At 40.1% G+C, this 18,546-nt stretch overlaps 1 protein-coding gene across 1 annotated transcript in view; it reads left to right on the forward strand.

Annotated features, from left to right (window-relative positions):
• ADGRB1 (adhesion G protein-coupled receptor B1) overlaps positions 1-18,546 on the forward strand; it is a gene marked incomplete in the record, with an annotated part of 689,450 nt that overhangs the window by 406,573 nt on the left and 264,331 nt on the right. The window contains 4 exon segments of the mRNA XM_056522870.1: positions 2,896-2,997; positions 8,329-8,435; positions 10,847-11,041; positions 14,182-14,250. Coding sequence (XP_056378845.1) covers positions 2,896-2,997; positions 8,329-8,435; positions 10,847-11,041; positions 14,182-14,250 — 473 coding nt within the window.

Raw genomic sequence — 18,546 nt, forward strand, 5'->3', positions numbered from 1 at the left:
TAACCTCAACTATGAGAGACAGAATGAGAAAAAAAAATACGTAAAATCCCATTGTCTGATTTTTAAAGAATTTATTTGCAAATTATGGTGGAAAATAAGTATTTGGTCACCTACAAACAAGAAGATTTCTGTTTCTCACAGACCTGTAACTTCTTCTTTAAGAGTCTCCTCTGTCCTCCACTCGTTACCTGTATTAATGGCTCCTGTTTGAACTTGTTATCAGTATAAAAGACACCGGTCCACAACCTCAAACAGTCACACTCCAAACTCCACTATGGCCAAGAACAAAGAGCTGGCGAAGGACACCAGAAACAAAATTGTAAACCTGCACCAGGCTGGGAAGACTGAATCTGCAATAGTCAAGCAGCTTGGTGAGAAGAAATCAACTGTGGAAGCAATTATTAGAAAATGGGAGACATACAAGACCACTGATAATCTACCTCGATCTGGGGCTTCACGCAAGATTTCACCCCGTGGTGATCAAAAATCCCAGAACCACACGGGAGGACCTAGTGAATGACCTGCAGATAGCTGGGACCAAATTAACAGAGGCTACAATCAGTAACACACTACACCGCCAGGGACTCAAATCGTGCAGTGCCAGACGTGTCCCCCTGCTTAAGCCAGTACATGTCCAGGCCCGTCTGAAGTTTCCTAGAGAGCATATGGATGATCCAGAAGAGGATTGGGAGAATGTCATATGGTCAGATGAAACCAAAGTAGATCTTTTTGGTAAAAACTCAACTCGTCGTGTTTGGAGGAGAAAGAATGCTGAGTTGCATCCAAAGAACACCAAACCTACTGTGAAGCATGGGGGTGGAAACATCACGCTTTGGGGCTGTTTTTCAGAAAAGGGACTAGGACGACTGATCAGTGTAAAGGAAAGAATAAATGGGGCCATGTATCGTGAGATTTTGAGTGAAAACCTCCTTCCATCAGCAAGGACATTGAAGAAGAAACATGGCTGGGTCTTTCAGCATGACAATGATCCAAAACACACCGCCCGGGCACTGAAGGAGTGGCTTCATAAGAAGTATTTGAAGGTCCTGGAGTGGCCTAGCCAGTCTCCAGATCTCAACCCCATGGAGGGAGTTGAAAGTCTGTGTTGCCCAGCGACAGCCCCAAAACATCACTGCTCTAGAGGAGATCTGCATGGAGGAATGGGCCAAAATACCAGCAACAGTGTGTGAAAACCTTGTGAAGACAGAAAACATGTGACCTCTGTCATTGCCAACAAAGGGGATATAGCAAAGTATTGAGATGCCCTTTTCTTATTGGCCAAATACTTATTTTCCACCATAATTTGCAAATAAATTCTTTAATAATCAGACAATGTGATTTTATGGATTTATTTCTCATTCTGTCTCTCATAGTTGAGGTTATAACCTATGATGGAAATTACAGCCTCTCCTCTTTATAAGGGGGAGAACTTGTACAATTGGTGGCTGACTAAATACCTTTTTACCCCACTGTATTATATAGACATTATATAGTGCTGCTATTAGATTAAAGGGGTACTCCGGTGGAAAACATTATTATTATAATTTTTTTTTTTTTTAAATCAACTGGTGCCAGAAAGTTAAACAGATTTGTAAATTACTTATATTAAAAAATCTTTACCCTTCCAGCACTTTTTAGCAGCTGTATGCTACAGAGGAAATTCTTTTCTTTTGAATTTCTTTTTTGTCTTGTCCACAGTGCTCTCTGCTGACACCTGATGCCTGTATCAGGAACTGTCCAGAGCAGGAGAAAATCCCCATAGCAAACCTATGCTGCTCTGGACAGTTCCTGACACGGACAGAGGTGTCAGCAGAAGACTGAAGCACTGTGGACAAGACAAAAAAGAAATTCAAAAGAAAAGAATTTCCTCTGTAGCATACAGCTGCTAAAAAGTACTGGAAGGATAAAGATTTTTTAATAGAAGTCATTTACAAATCTGTTTAACTTTCTGGCACCAGTTGATTTAAAAAAAATGTTTTCCATCAGAGTACCCCTTTAAGTACACAGTCGTTATATGGCCACTGTATGGTGGTATTATATAGGTATTTTATACTTCTGCTATTAGATTACTTTAGGTGTATATGTAGCAGTTATATGGTCACTGTATGACAGTATTTAAAGGGGTTATCCAGGAAAACTTTTTTTATACATCAACTGGCTCCAGAAAGTTAAACAGATTTGTAAATTACTTCTCTTAAAAAATCTTAATCCTTTTAGTACTTATGAGCTGCTGAAGTTGAGTTGTTCTTTTCTGTCTAAGTGCTCTCTGATGACACCTGTCTCGGGAACTGCCCGGTTTAGAAGCAAATCCCCATAGAAAACCTCTTCTACTCTGTGCAGTTCCCCAGACAAGCAGAGATGTCAGCAGAGAGCACTGTTGCCAGACAGAAAACAACAACTCGACTTCAGCAGCTGATAATTATTGGAAGGATTAAGATTTTTTAATAGAATTAATATACAAATCTGTTTAACTTTCTGGATCCAGTTGATATAAAAAGAAACGTTTTTTCCTGGATAACCCCTTTAATAATTAGCCCTTAGGACTTATTGAGGGATTATTCACATGCTGTGGTCATATACCCCTCTGTGTGCGCCCAATCCTCCTCCCTGCCCGATCTTTACCCAGTGAGTTATTGTAATTATCTTGGCGCTCGGTTTGGTGCCCGCTCTGGCGCCAGACACGTTATATCACGAGCAGATGACGCTCCCTGGCACGTTCTTACCTTTCCCTCTATTTTCCATGTGAATCTCGTCCCCGGCTCGTCTCTCTGCCAGTGTAAAGTTAATCATCCCTCCTACATCGCTGCGCGCCAGGAACGCAGAGCCGGAAAAAATCCTTAAACTATATTGGCAAATAGAATTGACCTTTAACAAGAGATCTCTCTGTCTTTTCAGAGCCTCATGAGATTTGTCCTGAGGAAAATTACGCTGCCGTCGTATGGCAAGAAACCCCGGCGGACGACACGGCTGAGGTGCGGTGCCCTCGAAATGCCACAGGTAAGGGCAATATGGCTGGTGGGTGACTGATACTGCCACTCAAATCAATGGGAAATGTATGTTCCCACATAACTTCTGTACGGCTGGAGATATTTCAATTCCTGGTACATATATTACAGGTCGGGATAGGAGGACGGGATAGGAGGACGGGATAGGTCGGGATAGGAGGACGGGATAGGAGGTCGGGATAGGAAGACGGGAAAGGAAGACGGGAAAGGAAGACGGGAAAGGAGGTCGAGATATGAGGATGGGAAAGGAGGTTGAGATATGATGATGGGATAGGAGGTCGGGATATGATGATGGGATAGGTGGATGGGATATGATGATGGGATAGGAGGATGGGATATGATGATGGGATAGGAGGTCGGGATAGGAGGATGGGATATGATGATGGGATAGGAGGATGGGATATGATGATGGGATAGGAGGTCGGGATATGATGATGGGATAGGAGGTCGGGATATGATGATGGGATAGGTGGATGGGATATGATGATAGGATAGAAGGTCGGGATATGATGATGGGATAGGAGGTCGGGATAGGAGGACGGGAAAGGAGGTTGAGATATGATGATGGGATAGGAGGTCGGGATATGATGATGGGATAGGAGGTCGGGATATGATGATGGGATAGGTGGATGGGATATGATGATGGGATAGGAGGATGGTATATGATGATGGGATAGGAGGTCGGGATATGATGATGGGATAGGAGGATGGGATATGATGATGGGATAGGAGGATGGGATATGATGATGGGATAGGAGGATGGGATATGATGATGGGATAGGAGGATGGGATATGATGATGGGATAGGAGGTCGGGATATGATGATGGGATAGGAGGTCGGGATATGATGATGGGATAGGTGGATGGGATATGATGATAGGATAGAAGGTCGGGATATGATGATGGGATAGGAGGTCGGGATAGGAGGACGGGAAAGGAGGTTGAGATATGATGATGGGATAGGAGGTCGGGATATGATGATGGGATAGGAGGTCGGGATATGATGATGGGATAGGTGGATGGGATATGATGATGGGATAGGAGGATGGGATATGATGATGGGATAGGAGGTCGGGATATGATGATGGGATAGGAGGATGGGATATGATGATGGGATAGGAGGATGGGATATGATGATGGGATAGGAGGATGGGATATGATGATGGGATAGGAGGATGGGATATGATGATGGGATAGGAGGTCGGGATATGATGATGGGATAGGAGGTCGGGATATGATGATGGGATAGGTGGATGGGATATGATGATGGGATAGGAGGTCGGGATAGGAGGACGGTATATGAGGTCGGGATATGATGATGGGATAGGAGGTTGGGATAGGAGGTCGGGATAGGAGGACGGGATAGGAGGTCGGGATATATGAGGACAGGATATGGGGTTGGGATATGACAACAATATATGGGGATGGAATATGAAGTCAAAAGCTTCCTCCTTTATTTATTTTCCTCCCCAAAAAGGATGAGGAAGGAAAAACCAGGCAACACGGGTACTCAGCTAGTATATATATAAACACTTAGGACTTTTCTGCTTTATTCCTCCTCCATGCTTTAAACTGCAGCGCTGCTAAGCTGGGATACAGCTATTGTAGGATCAGTGGATCTATCTTGGCTGCATTGTCTATTCGAGTCTGTGGTAGTCTGAAATCCACCTCCTGTCTCATTATAGCAGTGCATTCCAACCAGGGGGCCTCCAGTTGTTTCAAAACTACAACTCCCAGCATGCCCGGACAGCCAACGTCTGTCCGGGCATGCTGGGAGTTGTAGTTTTGTAACAATTGGAGGCAACATGACCGATGGGTGACTCATGATTAGTGTTGGGCGCGAATATTCGCATTTCAATTTTTTTATCACGAATGTAGCAAATTCGCTAATTCGCCAACATTGCGAATATATTCGAAATTGCGAATATCCGCTTTTTTCCACATATTGGCATATTCCTTCTTTTCAATTGTGGGCCAATTAAAATGATGCAAATACACTTGTCAGAGGTTATCAACAACATCCCGAGCAACCAATAGTAAAGTTGCCCATCCCCCCTCACTGTTTTCTTCTTCGAATACGCGAATATAACGAATGCGCGAAATTCGTGAATATAGGACGAATATAACACTTTGATTTCCTATCCCTTTAAGCCTCTGGATATAAGCAAAGACATTCTCATTCACTGACAGCAAGCTGAGATCTTGAAAATAGTGAAAAATTTATTAGGTTGTCCAGTATTAGAAAAACTCTATCTCTTTATTTATTTATTGATTGATTTTTTTTTTTTTTTTTTTTTTTCCAAAAGCAGCACCACTCCTGTCCTCAGGTTGTTTCTGGTATTGCAGCTCATTTCCATGAAAGTGAATGGGACAGAGCTGCAGTACCACACACAACCTGTACACAGGAGTGTGCACACAACTGGGGGTAATTTATCATTTTTTGTGCAATTTTATTTTATTTATTTATATTATTATTATTATTTATTTTTTTATTTATTGTTTTTATTATTACTGTATTATTGTTATTATTATTATTATAAATATTATTATTATTATTATTATTATTTCATTTATTTTTTTCCATCTTGGTTCACAGTGCACTTCGTAAATTTATTTTTTATTTCTGTATTTTTGAGGGGGCGGGGCTAAATTTGCGCAAATCTATTCCTTGCTTTTATCATCTGCGTAGAAAATAGGTAGTGAAATTTGACTACTGTCTTTTCTTTCAATGCTGCATGCGCAATTTCTTAAAATAGTCACAGAATCCGTAAAAGATAAGTAAATTGCGCAATTTTTCCACGCACATAGTCGTCTGATTTATATTTTTCTTGTTGTATTGTAGTTCTCTTTAAAGGGGTATTCCCGGAAGAACATAAATGTTTTCAAATCAGACGATGTCAGAAAGTTAAACAGGTTTGTAAATCACTTCTATATAAAAATCTTAATTCTTCCACTACTTATGAGCTGCTGTACGCTCCACAGGAAGTTGTGTAGTTCTTTCCAGTCTGACCACAGTGCTCTCTGCTGACACCTCTGTCCATGTAAGGAACTGTCCAGAGTAGGAGCAAATCCCCATAGAAAACCTCTCCTGCTCTGGACAGTTCCTGACACGGACAGAGGTGGCAGCAGAGGGCACTGTGGTCATACTGGAAAGAACTACACAACTTCCTGTGGAGCATACAACAGCAAGTACTGGAAGGGTTAAGATTTTTTTTAAATAAAAGTAAATTACAAATCTTTAGAACTTTCAGGCACCATTTGATGCGAAAACATATCTTTTCCCCTCCGGAGTACCCCTTTAAATGCACCGCCCGCTTCATGAAGGAGACAGGTACCGTATTGCGTCATTCAGAAGGCATTTCAGCACTGGCCAGTGGACAGCACCAGCGAAGCAGCTTAGAATACAGCAGTGTTTCCAAGACAGGGTACAAAACTACAACTCCCAGCATGCCCGGGCAGCCAATGGGCATTGCTAATTGGATGACTGTATTATTTTTATTTCACTTTTATATTTGTTTATTTATTTATTTTTTATTTATTCATTCACCTATTTTTTTTTAATATTATTTTTATCCAAATAAGAAGAGGGGGCCTTTGTGTAAGAGCAGTGTATGGGCCCTTGCTGTCGTGTAACTTTATGAAACCGCTCTGCTTATGTTGCAAAAACTACAACTCCCAGCATGCCCGAGCAGCCAATGGGCATTGCTAATTGGATGACTGTATTATTTTTACTTCACTTTATATTTATTTATTTATTTATTTTTAATTGCATATTGGATGACTGTATTATTTTTATTTCACTTTAAATTTATTTATTTATTTTTTATTGCATATTGGATGACTGTATTATTTTTATTTCACTTTAAATTTATTTATTTTTTATTGCATATTGGATGACTGTATTATTTTTATTTCACTTTTATATTTGTTTATTTATTTATTTATTTTTTTATTTATTCATTCACCTATTTTTTTTTTTTTATATATATTATTTTTATCCAAATAAGAAGAGGGGGCCTTTGTGTTAGAGCAGTGTATGGGCCCTTTCTGTTGTGTAACTTTATGAAACCGCTCTGCTTCATGTTGCAAGAACTACAATTCCCAGCATGCCCGAGCAGTCAATAGGCATTGCTAATTGGATGACTGTATTATTTTTATTTCACTTTATATTTATTTATTTATTTATGTTTTATTGCATATTGGATGACTGTATTGTTTTTATTTCATTTAATATTTATTTTATTTTAATTTATTGCTTACTGGATGACTTTATTATTATTATTTCACTTTTATATTTGTTTATTTATTTATTTATTTATTTTTTATTTATTTATTCTTTCACCTATTTTTTTTTATATTATTATTATTATTATTTTTTTTACAAATAAGAAGAGGGGCCCTTACGTAAGAGCAGTGTCTAGGCCCTTGCTGTCGCGTAACTTTATCAAACCGCTCCGCTACATGTTGCAAAACTACAACTCCCAGCATGCTGGAAGTTGCAGTTTTGCAACATCTGTTCAATGTATTTCATTTATCATTAAAAATTTGACAAAAAACTATATGGATAAAAAAAAAAAAAAAAAAATGCTACATTTTGGAATGTACATTATTGAGTAGATCAGTGTTTCGCAAACAGGGTGCCTCCAGCTGTTACAAAACTTCAACTCCCAACATGCCCGGACAGCCAACGGGAGTTGTAGTGATCTCTGCTTGTCTCGGGAACTGCACAGAGTAGAAGAGGTTTGCTATGGGGATTTGCTTCTAAACTGGGCGGTTCCCTGGACACGTGTCATCAGAGAGCACTTAGACAGAAAAGAACAGCTCAACTTCAGCAGCTCATAAGTACTGAAAGGATTAAGATTTTTTAATAGAAGTAACTTACAAATCTGTTTAACTTTCTGGAGCCAGTTGATGTATAGAAGAAAAAGTTTTTTCCTGGATAACCCCTTTAAGTCTTTCTATAGATCAGTGTTTCCCAACCAGTGTGCCTCCAGCTGTTGCAAAACTTCAACTCCCAGCATGCCCGGACAGCCTTTGGCTGTCCGGGCATGCTGAGAGTTGTAGTTTTGCAACAGCTGGAGGCACCCTGGTTGGAAACCACTGCCCTATTCTGTGCCCAGCCTGCCTTCGGCTGTCCGGGCATGCTGGGAGTTGTAGTTTTGCAACAGCTGTAGGCACCCTGGTTGGGAAACCCTGGTATACAACGGAGGCCACACACACAGAGGCAGGACATGTATCCAGACCGATGACCTCACAAGACTGGATACATTGTATCAAACTCACAACCACCATCCCGTTCAGTCCCGTTTTTTCTCATTCGCAGGAGTCATTCTCCGAAAGTGCGTTCTGGACGAGGTGGGAGAGGCGTACTGGGAGGCTCCGACGTACATCAAATGCGTTTCCCTTGACTACAGGAATATTCAACAGATGGTAAGATAAAAAAAATAAAAAAATACCGTTTGGCGTCTCCTCGCAGTCTTATTATTTATGGTTTAATTCAATTTGTTCTTTTTTGACTTTTTTTTATTCCTTGTGAAACGCGTCGAGCTGCTGGCGCTGTAATAATGCAGGTTGGTGGAGTCTCCTCCGGATACAAGATGCCCAAGTGGGGAGGGGGGGGGGGGGGAGAGTCAAAATAGTTTAAGTGCTTTTGTGATTTGTATTATTATGCGCTCAGCAAGCCGCCATAATTCCCTCTTGGATTGCGCTCACCTTTTGTGCGCTGACTTTTAAGGCTCTCGGCGCGTTTCGCTTTTTTATTTATTTATTTTTTTACCCCGATTGCTGCTAAATGAGACTTAAGCTGTTAAATACAGTGTAAGGAGATGAGGGGAAAAGCTGAAATGAACACTTCTTAGTTTCCCGTCTCGGTACAATACCGCGGCGAGCTCAATCCGACCGCCCATTATCGTTCCTTGACTAATGAGCGGGAGAACGAGCGGGTGCTGACGCATTTAGAGTCTAAGGGATCGGCGGTGCTGGGGGGGGGGGGGGGGGAAGGAGGGTTGATTTTTGCACATCCACATTCTCTGCTCCTGATTATTCTCTGCTCCTGATTTGATATGTCATTTGCCATTCAGGAGCCTAGAAAAGCTGGGTGAAAATCTCTGGGGAAGCTGAGATGGAAGCCGTATCGAATGTGTTGCCTTTAAAGAGGCATAATAGGAATTAATTAATTTATTAATTAATTAACTAATTAATTGTATTTATTTTATTTAGTTATTTTTATAATATAGTGCAGCATAGGCTATTATTAGAGCATTGTTTCTCTACCAGGGTGCCTCCAGCTGTTGCAAAACTACGACTCCCAGCATGCCCGGACAGCCGTTGGCTGTCCGGGCATGCTGTGAGTTGTAGTTTTGCAACAACTGGAGGAACCCTGGTTGGTAAAACGCTGTAGTAGAGAGTAATGTAGAGGTTCTTGTGCATGCCTTGTGCTTAACTGATTTAGTTGATGTGGCAGGCATGATGTTTTCAGCCATACTGATTGCAATTCCGTCACTGAAATGATTTCCTCATGCTGCCTATATTTCCCATAAATTTTTTGGGATTTTAAGAGAGAGAGCGTGTGGAGTCAAATCACTGCATCTGGTCATCTTAATAGGCTGCTGGTGCTGGAGGTCACACAGGTGAACTTATAAGATTCAAGTGGGTTGGGGTCAGTTCACATAAATCCTCTTAAAGGGGAAGTCTTGTGTTGAAAACTGATCCCCTATCCACCGGATAGGGGATACGTTTTAAATCACGGGGACTCCAAATGGGTTCCTGCAGGTAGGGGATACGTTTTGAGAAATTGTGTGGGGGGTCTCATTATTGCACCTGATCAACTAAATAGGTTGCTGGTGCTGGAGGTCACCCAGGTGGACTGATTAGATACATAAGTGGGTTGGGGGTAAGTTCACATGAACTTTCTGGATTTGCTGAGAGGGTGTGGAATCTCATCACTGCACTTGGTCATCTAATTGCCTATTTGTATGGCTTGCAGTGGTCCCCCCACCCGAGGTTCACATGAAGGCTCTGGATTTGCAGAGAGAGGGTGTGGAATCTCATCACTGCACTTGGTCATGTAATTGCCTATTTGTATGGCTTGCAGTGGTCCCCCCACCCGAGGTTCACATGAAGGCTCTGGATTTGCAGAGAGAGGGTGTGGAATCTCATCACTGCACTTGGTCATGTAATTGTCTATTTGTATGGCTTGCAGTGGTCCCCCCCACCCAAGGTTCACATGAAGGCTCTGGATTTGCAGAGAGGGTGTGGAGTCTCATCACTGCATTTGGTCATCTAATTGCCTAGTTGTATGGCTTGCAGTGATCTCCCACCCGAGGTTCACATGAAGGCTTTGGATTTGCAGAGAGAGGGTGTGGAGTCTCATCACTGCACTTGGTCATCTAATTGCCTATTTGTATGGCTTACAGTGGTCCCCCCACCCGAGGTTCACATGAAGGCTCTGGATTTGCAAAGAGAGGGTGTGGAGTCTCATCACTGCACTTGGTCATCTAATTGCCTATTTGTATGGCTTGCAGTGGTCTCCCACCCGAGGTTCACATGAAGGCTCTGGATTTGCAGAGAGAAGGTGTGGAGTCTCATCACTGCACTTGGTCATCTAATTGCCTGTTTGTATGGCTTGCAGTGCTCCCCCACCTGAGGAGGCAAAGGCTAAAAGGGGTCTGGTTGAAGTGATGCATTATGGGACCTCGCTTACACTTAAGAATATGGTGTATAGGAGTTTGGTTTCTATACATTTCGAGCCTGACCTCCTATAAGGGTCTCAGGGTCAGGTCATGTGATGTTGGGGGTTGTTGTCCGTATTAATATGGGATATTCCTGTCTGTATATTGTAGATCAGGGAGCACCTCTCTAAGGCTCAGAGAGGGCAGAAGGGGGAAGGGGTTTCGGTGGTGCTGCAGACCCTGGTGGATGCCACCCAAGAAGGCGCCAGCTATAGTGGAGACGTCTTATCCATTGTGGACAGTCTGCGAAACATGACCGACATCTTCAGGCGGCCGTACCACAGCCCCACATCCAACGACGTCCAGGTAAGAGGATGGGCCTGCATTGGGCTTAGATACATCGGCTTAGAAGACAGTATCGCACATGATATGCTTGGATACATCAGATCAGAAGACTGTATCACATATGATAGGCTTAGATACATCAGCTCAGAAGACTGTATCGCATATGACAGGCTTAGATACATCAGCTCAGAAGATAGTATCACACATAATAGGCTTAGATACATCAGCTCAGAAGACTGTATCACATATGATAGGCTTAGATACATCAGCTCAGAAGACTGTATCACATATGATAGGCTTAGATACATCAGCTCAGAAGACTGTATCACATATGATAGGCTTAGATACATCAGCTCAGAAAACTGTATCACATATGCTAGGCTTAGATACATCAGCTCAGAAGACTGTATCACATATGATAGGCTTAGATACATCAGCTCAGAAAACTGTATCACATATGATAGGCTTAGATACATCAGCTCAGAAAACTGTGTCACATATGCTAGGCTTAGATACATCAGCTCAGAAAACTGTATCACATATGCTAGGCTTAGATACATCAGCTCAGAAAACTGTATCACATATGCTAGGCATAGATTCATCAGCTGTGAAGACAGTATTGCACATCATATGCTTAGATACATCACCTCACACAATATCACACATAAAAGGCTTAGATACATAACTTAGCAGGCAGTATCACTTAGACTTACATACACAACCTAGCAGCCAGTATCAGACATACGTTTAGATACACAGCGGTTCAGAATATCTTATTATACATGGTAAGGAAGCAGTATGACATATTATTGGCTTAGATAGCAGCTTAGGAGATAGTATCACACATGAAAAGCTTAGATACACTAGCTCAGTAGACAGTATCACACATAAGAAGCTTAAAGGGGTACTCCACTGGAAAATATATTTTTTTAAATCAACTGGTGCCAGAAAGTTAGACAGATTTGTAAATTACTTCTATTAAAAAATATTAAAAGAAGTTCTTTTCTTTTTGAATTTCCTTTCTGTCTGACCCCAGTGCTCTCTGCTGACACCTCTGTCCATGTGAGGAACTGTCCAGAGCAGGAGCAAATCCCCATAGAAAACCTCTCCTGCTCTGGACAGTTCCTAAAAGGGACAGAGGTGTCAGCAGAGAGCACTGTGGTCAGACAGAAAGGAAATTCAAAAAGAAAAGAACTTCCTGTGGATCATAACAGCAGCTGATAAGTACAGGAAGGATTGAGATTTTTTAATAGAAGTAATTTACAAATCTGTTTAACTTTCTGGCTCCAGGTGATATAAATAAATAAATGCTTTCCAGTGGAGTACCCCTTTAAATACACAGATCAGCAGACAGCATCACACATGACTTGCTTAGATAAACAGATCAGCAGACAGTATCACACATATTTAGCTTTTAGATACACAGATCAACAGATCATATCATACATAATAAGGTTAGATACACAGATCAGCAGACAGTATCACACATGATCAGCTTAGATACACAGCTCAACAGTCCGTATCACACATAATAAGGTTAGATACACAGATCAGCAGACAGTATCACAAATGACTAGCTTAGATACACAGATCAGCAGTCCGTATCACACATAATCAACTAGGATACGCAGCTCAAAAGACCGTATCACACATAATAAGGTTAGATACACAGATCAGCAGACAGTATCACACATGATTAGCTTAGATACACAGCTTAACAGACTGTATCACTCATAATAAGGTTAGATACACAGATCAGCAGACAGTATCACACATGACTAGCTTAGATACACAGATCAGCAGACCGTATCACACAGGTTTAGCTTAGATACACAGATCAACAGATCATATGACACATAATAAGGTTAGATACACAGATCAGCAGACAGTATCACACATGACTAGCTTAGATACACAGATCAGCAGTCCATATCACACATAATCAACTAGGATACGCAGCTCAAAAGACCGTATCACACATAATAAGGTTAGATACACAGATCAGCAGACAGTATCACACATGATTAGCTTAGATACACAGCTCAACAGACTGTATCACTCATAATAAGGTTAGATACACAGATCAGCAGACAGTATCACACATGATTAGCTTAGATACACAGATCAACAGACCGTATCACACATTATAAGGTTAGATACACAGATCAGCAGACAATATCACACATGACTTGCTTAGATACACAGATCAGCAGACAGTATCACACACGTTTAGCTTAGATACACAGATCAACAGACCCCTATCACACATAATACAGTAAGATACACAGATCAGCAGACAGTATCACACATGACTAGCTTAGATACACAGATCAGCAGACCATATCACACATGATCAGCTTAGATACACAGATCAACAGACCATATCCCACATAATAAGGTTAGATACACAGATCAGCAGACAGTATCACACATGACTAGCTTAGATACACAGATCAGCAGACCGTATCACACAGGTTTAGCTTAGATACACAGATCAACAGACCATATGACACATAATAAGGTTAGATACACAGATCAGCAGACAGTATCACACATGACTAGCTTAGATACACAGATCAGCAGACCGTATCACACAGGTTTAGCTTAGATACACAGATCAACAGACCATATGACACATAATAAGGTTAGATACACAGATCAGCATACAGTCTCACACGTGATTAGCTTAGATACTCAGCTCAGCACACAGTATCACACCTAAGTTTAGATACACAGCGCCCAATATATTATGGATAATGCTGCTTTTAGTGTATCACTCCAGAGATGTAACCTGAGGTTCGGTACCAGGGCCCGCACCTACCACAGGTCATTTATAAAACCGATGTCTTCTCTCTTGGCTTAGATACACCCTGGCTTAGATACTATTTTAAGCACATTTTTGCAGGTTTTGGAGACTATATTCTCAGCTAGAAAGCGTCTCCCCTATAGGTATCATGGCGTATCCGAGCCGTGTAGATGAGGGGGACAACGTGCCGGGCAGACACGTGTAGACTGCGGGGAATAACATGGGCAGGGGCGGTCCGTCTAGAGAGCGAAAACAAGCCGGGGAGCAGAATGTTCTCACAAGTCCTGGAGGTGGCATCTGTCCCCAACACGAGTGACTGTCACCACTCACCGCTTCTTTCTGTCTCTTCCTGCAGAACTTCGTGCAGATCATCAGCAACTTGTTGTCCGACGAGAACCGCGACAAGTGGGACGAGGCCCAGATGGTGAGTGGAGATAACGTCATAAAGAAAAAGAATGGCCTGTACCACTGTTTCCCAACCAGTGTGCCTCCAGCTGTTGCAAAACTACAACTCCCAGCATGCCCGGACAGCCGAAGGCTGTCCGGGCATGCTGGGAGTTGTAGTTTTGCAACAGCTGGAGGCACACTGGTTGGGAAAAACTGATCTATAGAAAGACTTAAAGGGGTTATCCAGGAAATGTTTGATATTTATTTTTATACATCAACTGGCTCCAGAAAGTTAAACAGATTTGTAAATTACTTCTATAAAAAGAAAAAAAAAATCTCAATCCTTTCAGTACTTATGAGCTGCTGAAGTTGAGTTGCTCTTTTCTGTCTAAGTGCTCTCTGATGACACGTGTCTCGGGAACCGCCCAGTTTAAAAGAAAATCCCCATAGAAAACTTCTTCTACTCTGTGCAGTTCCCAGAGATGTCAGCAGAGAGCACTGTTGTCAGACAGAAAAGAACAACTCAACTTCAGCAGCTGATAATTATTGAAAGGATTAAGATATATATTTTTTTTTTATAGGAATAATTTACAAATCTGTTTAACTTTCTGGAGTCATTTGATATATAAAAAAAAAAGTTTTTTTCCTGCAATACCCCTTTAAGCCTGTAGAGTATCACAGAAAATCCTTGTATCAGCCCCATCCATAGCAGGTGGAGCCATCTAGGGGAGGGGGGGGGAAATGTGCTCAAAAAAGAACAATAAATAAATAAATAATTGTTATAATAATTAGGAAATGAATAACAATAATAACCAGCAGTATAACCATCAATCATGGGCAATAATCAGTCATCAGGATCAATTAATAATCTCGATCAATAATCATCAATACTTAGACAGTATCAATCAATAATAACCATCATCAATCAATAGCGATCATAGTCATCATCATCAATCATCATCAGTAGTAAACATTGTCAATAATCAGTCACTATGAATCATCCTCAGGATCAATCAATAATCTAGATCAATAATCATCAATACTTAGACACTATCAATCAATAATTACCATTATCAATCAATACCGATCATTGTCATCATCATCAATCATCATCAGTAGTAAACATCGTCAATAATCAGTCACTATGAATCATCCTCAGGATCAATCAATAATCTCGATCAATAATCATCAATACTTAGACACTGTCAATCAATAATAACCATCATCAATCAATACCGATCATTATCATCATCATCATCATTCATCATCAGTCGTAAACATTGTCAATCATCGTCAATAATCAGTCACTATGAATCATCTTCAGGATTAATCAATAAACTCGATCAATCATCAATACTTAGACACTATCAATAATAACCATTATCAATCAATACCGATCATAGTCATCATCGTCAATCATCATCAGTTGTAAACATTGTCAATAATCAGTCACTATGAATCATCTTTAGGATCAATCAATAAACTCGATCAAACATCATCAATACTTAGACACTATCAATCAATAATTACCATCATCAATCAATACCGATCATAGTCATCAATCATCATCAGTAGTAAACATTGTCAATTATCGTCAATAATCAATCACTATGAATCCTCCTCAGGATCAATCAATAATCTCGATCAATCATCAATACTTAGATACTATCAATCAATAATAACCATCATCAATCAATACCAATCATAATCATCATCATTCATAGTCTTAATCATCATCTTCAATCAACATTGTCAATCATTGTCAATAATCAATCATCATCATCGTAATCATCAGCAATCAATCATCATTATCAAAATCGTCATTCATGATCAGTCAATAATCTCAATCATTATCAATATTTAGACACTATCAATCATCAGTCATTATTATCATCATCAATCATAGTCTCAGTCATCATCAATATTTAGACACTATAAATTAATAATAACCATCATCAGTCAATACCAATCATCATCAATCGTAGTCTTAATCATCATCATCTTCAATCATCATCAGTCATTGTCACTATCAATCATCATCATCGCAATTATCTTCAGCAATCATCATCAAAATCATCATTCATGATCAATAATCTTGATCAATTATCAATAGTTAAATGCTCTCAATCATCATCAGTCATAGTCATCATGAGCATCAATCATAGTCTCAATCATCATCAATCACAATTGATGATTATCATCAGTTATTATCCTCAGCATTATTATTAATCATCATCAACTGATATCATCATCATCATCATCAGTCAGTAACCATTAACATTATCAATAATTACTATCATAATCATATATAGGCATCATCAGTTATTAATCATAATCACCATTAGTCATCAATCAATAATCTTGATCAATCTTTAGACACTGTCCACCAATAGTAAGTGTGTTCATCAATCGTTAGCCATCATCCTTTATAATCCATCAATGATCATCATCAATTGACATCATCATCAATCATCATCATCAATCATCATCATCAATCATCATCATCAATCATCATCAGTCCTTGATCGTAATCATCATTATCATCAATATTCTTCTTTATCCATCACCAATCAGTCATCATCATTTACCTTCAGTCAATAATCATCATTATTATTCATTGACAATTAATAATCAATAATCCATCCTGCTTGCAGTCAGTGAATGGAAATATTCGTGTTTATAGAAATCAGTATTAACCTACAGACAGTGGAAAGGCTTGAGATCCATCACTATATATAATGATGACGGTATAATAGTTGTGTAGACTTCTCCATACACCCCCCACCTGGTGATATTATGTATCCATCACTATATATAATGATGACGGTATAATAGTTGTGTAGACTTCTCTGTACACCCCCCACCTGGTGATATTATGTATCCATCACTATATATATATATATATGATGATGACGGTATAATAGTTGTGTAGACTTCTCCATACACCCCCTACCTGGTGATATTATGTATCCATCACTATATATAATGATGACGGTATAATAGTTGTGTAGACTTCTCCGTACACCCCCCACCTGGTGATATTATGTATCCATCACTATATATAATGATGACGGTATAATAGTTGTGTAGACTTCTCCATACACCCCCCACCTGGTGATATTATGTATCCATCACTATATATGTAATGATGACGGTATAATAGTTGTGTAGACTTCTCCGTACACCCCCCACCTGGTGATATTATGTATCCATCACTATATATATAATGATGACGGTATAATAGTTGTGTAGACTTCTCCGTACACCCCCCACCTGGTGATATTATGTATCCATCACTATATATGTAATAATGACGGTATAATAGTTGTGTAGACTTCTCCATACACCCCCCACCTGGTGATATTATGTATCCATCACTATATATATAATGATGACGGTATAATAGTTGTGTAGACTTCTCCGTACACCCCCCACCTGGTGATATTATGTATCCATCACTATATATGTAATGATGACGGTATAATAGTTGTGTAGAATTCTCCGTACACCCCCCACCTGGTGATATTATGTATCCATCACTATATATAATGATGACGGTATAATAGTTGTGTAGAATTCTCCGTACACCCCCCACCTGGTGATATTATGTATCCATCACTATATATGTAATGATGACGGTATAATAGTTGTGTAGACTTCTCCGTACACCCCCAACCTGGTGATATTATGTATCCATCACTATATATATATAATGATGACGGTATAAAAGTTGTGTAGACTTCTCCGTACACCCCCCACCTGGTGATATTATGTATCCATCACTATATATGTAATGATGACGGTATAATAGTTGTGTAGACTTCTCCATTCACCCCCCACCTGGTGATATTATGTATCCATCACTATATATATAATAATGACGGTATAATAGTTGTGTAGACTTCTCCGTACACCCCCCCACCTGGTGATATTATGTATCCATCACTATATATATAATGATGACGGTATAATAGTTGTGTAGACTTCTCCATACACCCCCCACCTGGTGATATTATGTATCCATCACTATATATATAATGATGACGGTATAATAGTTGTGTAGACTTCTCCATACACCCCCCACGTGGTGATATTATGTGTCCATCACTATATATGTAATAATGACGGTATAATAGTTGTGTAGACTTCTCCGTACGCCCCCCACCTGGTGATAATATGTATCCATCACTATATATGTAATGATGACGGTATAATAGTTGTGTAGACTTCTCCGTACACCCCCCACCTGGTGATATTATGTATCATCACTATATATAATGATGACGGTATAATAGTTGTGTAGACTTCTCCATACACCCCCCACCTGGTGATA

Source organism: Hyla sarda, chromosome 5, assembly GCF_029499605.1.
Source record: "Hyla sarda isolate aHylSar1 chromosome 5, aHylSar1.hap1, whole genome shotgun sequence".
Taxonomy (NCBI): Eukaryota; Metazoa; Chordata; class Amphibia; order Anura; family Hylidae; genus Hyla; species Hyla sarda.